Raw genomic sequence first — 6,000 nt, 5'->3', positions numbered from 1 at the left:
TTATCAATAGAAAGGAATGTCTGGGTTTTCATAAGAACTTGTGAAGACCAAAGTTTTATCATGCAGATGAAGCCTCCAGGTAGCAGGCTTCCGAGAAAACAGATTGTAAATGTTTCTTACCAGACCGAAAGTCTGTGTTGACCTTAACCAGAGAGGTATGAGGCTAGTCGGACCCCAACTTCCCGTCATGGCCTGAACCAGAATTTTAGAGTGCCCTGGCCTGGGAGAAAGTCCATTCCGATGGTTGGCGGCGCGGGGGGCTTAGCTATTTTTGGTTTACATCTAAAAGAAGCACAAAGGTCTAGGCATCCAGAATCATGGGTTCTGGTGACCGTGGACCTGGAGGTGATGGTAAAATCTCTCTTTTTGTTCCTGGGGTGTTTTCATTGGGATACTTTCTATGACAAATGTAGGCCGGGTTTTATTTTTCTGGGTTCCTAGTGGTGAGGTAAGGTGAGGTCCCTCAACAAGAAAAAGGACCAGTTTTAGCTTCAGGTCTATGTGAAAGCGGTTAACACTGGGCCTGGAATGGTAGATAATTTAAGGTTACTTCTTATTCTCGGTTCTTTTTTCCAACCCTAGCGCGTCTAATCACTTCTAGGCCCCGCCCCTTCTGAGCCCCCCTCCTTCGGCCTGTATGATAGGCTCTTCCTCCATTTCCGGCTTCTGGGACTCGGGTGCACCACGGCTTCCGGTGTCATGGCTGCTTGAAGTCCCGGGAGTCGGTGAGGCGGCTGCAGGTGCCTCCCTGCGGAGCCGCTGGTCCGGCTGGCGGGGATGTGACCGCGGGCCCGGACGGCCTGTCTCAGGCGTCGCGTCAGCTCCCGTGTCCGTGCCCTTAACCCACACCGATGGCGGGATCCGGCTGCGCCTGGGGCGCGGAGCCGCCGCGTTTTCTGGAGGCCTTCGGACGGCTATGGCAGGTACAGAGCCGTCTGGGTAGCGGCTCCTCCGCCTCGGTGTATCGGGTTCGCTGCTGCGGCAACCCTGGCTCGCCCCCCGGCGCCCTCAAGCAGTTCTTGCCGCCAGGAACCACCGGGGCTGCGGCCTCTGCCGCCGAGTATGGTTTCCGCAAAGAGAGGGCGGCGCTGGAACAGTTGCAGGGTCACAGAAACATCGGTAATTGCCGCTGTCTCCTTTCTCTTCTTGCCCAGGTCACAATCCGAGCACACTCTTCCTCTCGCTGTCTGGCGTTCCATCTTCCTCCCCTTCTGCGGAAGAAGCGGGTCTAGCCCTCTTTATCACCCCATCCAGGCCCCTTTCCCCTTTCTCTTTATTACTGTCTGCGATATAGTGGAGTTGGTGGTCTGCTTTGCCAGGTGTCACATAGATGCTCAGTAAATTCTGTCTTGCTTCGAGTCTCATCGGAGAATGCCGCATTCATTAGCATACAGAAATATCTTTTCTGGTGAGAGGAGGCATGTCTTTGCTAGATTGTCGTGTCTTGTGTGGAAATTTTTGAATCTTTGCATACCAGTAGAAAATGGGGACTATGTCTGGGCCTTGTGACATCAATGCTAGTAACTCATATAGCTCACCTGTTATATCTTTAGTACGGATTTGGAAGAAATTATTCAGTATTCCATGGGAGCCCTTATAGAAGTGTGAAATTTAGGAACACTGTACCTTTGCTCTAGTGAGACTGTTTCAAGAATCAGATAACTCAGAATGTAAGATATGTAATGATCACTGATGATTGATCTGTGAAAAGGTTTCATTTTCATTACTCGACAGAAAGCTTATCATTAGTTATAGCTTTGGTTATTAAAGAAAAGTCTTATTTCCTAGCAAGTATGATGCATATTTAATTTGAAGAGTGAGTTTTTTTATAATACCATTTTGGAGAAGAATTAACACTAGTGCTACATTTTTTTAGTTTACTAAATGGTCTGTTACTATAACCTTGGTATTGAAAAGGGAAAAATTTTGCAAGCCTAAGGACTTGCCGAATCTCTGCAAGATTAAAATTTCATCCGGAAAGTCTTAATCTCTTTGTTAGTATTTAGATTATAGAGAGCTGTTTATTTTTCTGTTTTAGTTTTTTTTTTTTGAGACAAGTTCTTACTCTGTCACCCAGGCTGGAGTACAATGGCGAGATCACAGTTCACTCCAGCCTCCAATTCCTTCTAAAGCCATCCTCCTGCCTCAGCCTCCCCAGGTAGCTGGGACTACAGGCACGTAGCACCACTAATTTTTTGTAGAGAGGAGGTCCCCTTTTGTTACCCAGGCTGGTCTCCAAACTCCTGGGCTCAAGCAGTCCACCTGCCTCAGTCTCCCAGAATGCTGGGATCACGGGCATGAGCCACCGTGACAGACCTAGACTGCTGTTTTGGATGAAGAAGCAATCTTTAGTTTGGTTTTTGCGCATTGTGACATTCCTTTTAAAAGAGTTACTTAATATTTGGATTTTTACTTTTTAAAATTTCTTTTTTTTAAAGGACCTCATGATGCAACAGTAAGTTTTATTTATTTATATTTTGGATTTTTACTTTTAATCATTTTTGCTTGGCACTCCAAGTTCGTGTTCACCACCACTGAGTACTTGGTGAAACACAAATTGAATAATTGTACCATATTTAGTATCTGTGAATGGTAATCAGCTGTTGTAGGCTGTCTCATCTTATTTTTATTAAAATAACCCAATTGCCAAAAGATCTTATTCATGGGAGAAATAAATTACAGTGGAAGCTTGCTCATCAAAGTTATCCTTATCTAGACTATCTCAAATTTGTACTGCAGTTACCTACTTTAATAGTGACTTACTCTGAGTCTGATTTTTAAAGTATTATAATTTCTTTTTCTAGTGACTTTGTATGGAGTGTTTACAATCCACTTTTCTCCAAATGTGCCATCACGCTGTCTGTTGCTTGAACTCCTGGATGTCAGTGTTTCGGAATTGCTCTTATATTCCAGTCACCAGGGTTGTTCCATGTGGATGATACAGCATTGTGCCCGAGATGTTTTGGAGGCCCTTGCTTTTCTTCATCATGAGGGCTATGTCCATGCGGACCTCAAACCACGTAACATATTGTGGAGTGCAGAGAATGAATGTTTTAAACTCATTGACTTTGGACTTAGCTTCAAAGAAGGCAATCAGGTAAGAAATAACCTTTTCTTTTCTCTCGCAGTTTAAAATGTAGTGGTTGAAGCCAAATATTTTTAAATGACAAGGGTAGTTTAGTAGGGACTTACAAGTCATTTTAACCTAAATTACTGAAATGCCAGGGGATGCAGTAAATCAAAAGAATTTCAGTGCCACCGTGTAAAAAAAGGACATAATGTTTGGGTCAGGTAGGAGGAGCCAGTGAAGCACAAGAGCTCTGGAATTATTAAAAGTACTTAACCTACATAGAATGGTTTTTTAAATTTTATGCGTGTTTGGCTAATTGCTGAGTTACTATTCCTGGTCTCTTCAGTGTTGGGGCTGTATCTCGTGGCAGAATGCATATAATAGTTCTGCCAAATCCTCTTTTCTCCATGGCTTATCGTTTCTTTGCAGAGTGTCCTTATTATCAGCAGTGCCTAATAGGTAAGAGACAATCCAAAGAAGACTTCTTTATGAGCACTATATGGAAATGTACAGCTTGCCTCTGAGAACTGCCCAGTTAATGAACCAAAGAATTATGGTAACCAAGGACTAAAAATTTTTAGCATTTAGCTTGGCAGTGGGTTTACTGCACTCTTAGGGAAGTAAATTCACTGTAGAGATGGATAGAAAGGGAGCAGCTTTTTTATTGGTTGTAATATTTACTCATCTTTTTTAGGATGTAAAGTATATTCAGACAGACGGGTATCGGGCTCCAGAAGCAGAACTGCAAAATTGCTTGGCCCAGGCTGGCCTGCAGAGTGATACAGAATGTACCTCAGCTGTTGATCTGTGGAGCCTAGGAATCATTTTACTGGAAATGTTCTCAGGAATGAAACTGAAACATACAGTCAGATCTCAGGAATGGAAGGTAAACTTCACCAGTGCTTTGCTTTGGGGTCCTTACTTTCAACTTAGGAGTATTCAATTTATGATGATTCTTTTTTTTTTTCTTTTGAGATGGAGTTTCACTCTTTTGCCCAGGCTGGAGTGCAGTGGCGCAATCTCAGCTCACTGCAACCTCCACCTTCCGGTTTCAACCAATTCTCCTGCCTCAGCCTCCTGAGTAGCTGGGATTACAGGCGCCAGCCACCATGCCTGGCTAATTTTTGTATTTTTAGTAGACGTGGAGTTTCACCATGTTGGCCAGGCTGGTCTCGAACTCCTGACCTCATGATGTGCCCGCCTGGGCCTCCCCAAGTGCTGGGATTACAGGCATGAGCCACTGCACCTGGCCAATTTATGATGATTCTTTTAGAGAACTCTTGATTGCTGTCTGTTGTCCATTCTCCTCTTTTTCTATTTATGATACTTGAATGCCACTACCAACTCCTATGGCTATCGATGTGCTAGTGAGTATTGCATTCTTATTGTTCCTAGCCTGTGGCTTGGCATATAGTAAGTGCTTGATAAAATGTTTGAATGAATGCATTTTCCTGAAGAAGCAAAAGTGGTTTCTTTTGTTTACGAACAGTAATATTAAGTTCTAAAGTGTTACTAATACAACCATAGCTTATAAGTTAAATGATAATTTTTATAGATTATCTTAACTGCTTTACAGTTAAAAAATATTTTTGCTGGGCATGGTGGCTCACACCTGTAATCCCAGCACTTTTGGAGGCTGAGGTGGGAGGCTCACTTGAGACCAGGAATTTGAGACTAGCCCAGGCAACGTAGTGAGACCCCAGTCTCTAGTAAAAAAAAAAAAAAAAAAAAAAAAAAAAATTATAAAAGGTATTTTAATACTTGTTTAATATCAAGAACAATAATCATTCCAAAGCATTGTATTTATTAAACCTCAAAAAATTAGCTGGGTGTGATGGCACATACCTGTAGTCCCAGCTACCCAGGAGGCTGAGGCAGGAGGATCACTTAAACAGTAGCCTAAAGGATACTGATATTATCACAACATTAAAGCCCCACAATACCTTTGAAAACATACTGTAGTTAATTCCTAATTTATAAATGCACAGAAAGTTCATTCAAATATTAGAGGTTTGGAACTTAGATATTAAGCAACAAGTTTTTGATACTAAGCAACAAGTATTTTTTTGAGCATCTAATACATACTGTATAGCTATTATAACATATAGTTTTGTTTCTTTTAAACACCTAGTCACTGATTTCCGTTGTAGCATTTCCTGGAAGGGATATTTTAATAGCCCAATGTATGTACCTGATGCTTTAATGGGTAAAAATTGATTTCTTGGGAGTAAAATCAGTATCATTCTTTATTATTGATATCCCAAACAATCAAGAGTCTAAGTATTCTTTCTTAGTGCTAATCCAGACATAGATCAGTTATTTGAATGAGCTTTGACTGCCTTTGAGCCTTTTGGACTATATCTGTTTGGCCTAGAGCTCATCAGAACTAGATCACATTCAGATTTGTGTGAAACTTAGAGGGGTGATGTGTAGTAATGGGATCTCCAATATATGCCTCTAGATAAAACGTTATTTTTCTGTTTTATCACTTTCTATGGAGGCAAAATTGCCAACTGATTATGAGCATAGGCTCTAAAGTCAAAGCTACTAGGGTTTGTATCTTGCCTCCACAAAGCTCTTACTAAGTTATTTATTTGGGTTCACTAAGCCATAGTTTGCTTTCTTTAAAATGAGGATAATAATGGCATCTATCTCATAAGACTATTGAGGTTAATAAAGAAATGATACTTTTAGCAAACAGCTCATGGTAAGTATTTAATAAATTTTACTGATAATGATAGTATCTGTTCTTTTAACTCATGTACACAGTTCTAAATTGTGAGTTAGCATAGTATTCAAGGAGAAAATATATTCTGTAAAGATTTAGAGAATGAGTAATATGACAAATAAGATGTTTTAATACTGCATCATATTCGCTTTGATGGTTTATTTCTGCCTGAAAACCAATTGAAGACTCATCACGGAGATAC

At 41.3% G+C, this 6,000-nt stretch overlaps 1 protein-coding gene across 1 annotated transcript in view; it reads left to right on the top strand.

Annotated features, from left to right (window-relative positions):
* Positions 1-655: 655 nt before the first annotated feature.
* UHMK1 (U2AF homology motif kinase 1) overlaps positions 656-6,000 on the top strand; it is a 31,898-nt gene continuing 26,553 nt past the window's right edge. The window contains exons 1-3 of the mRNA XM_054494592.2: positions 656-1,119; positions 2,805-3,097; positions 3,765-3,956. Of these exons, the coding sequence (XP_054350567.1) occupies positions 852-1,119; positions 2,805-3,097; positions 3,765-3,956 (753 nt within the window). The 5' untranslated portion in view covers positions 656-851. The remainder of the gene's footprint in view (positions 1,120-2,804; positions 3,098-3,764; positions 3,957-6,000) is intronic.

Source organism: Pongo pygmaeus, chromosome 1, assembly GCF_028885625.2.
Source record: "Pongo pygmaeus isolate AG05252 chromosome 1, NHGRI_mPonPyg2-v2.0_pri, whole genome shotgun sequence".
NCBI classification, from domain to species: Eukaryota; Metazoa; Chordata; class Mammalia; order Primates; family Hominidae; genus Pongo; species Pongo pygmaeus.
Note: the sequence above shows the minus strand (reverse complement) of the source record. Positions and strands in the feature narration are given on the sequence as shown.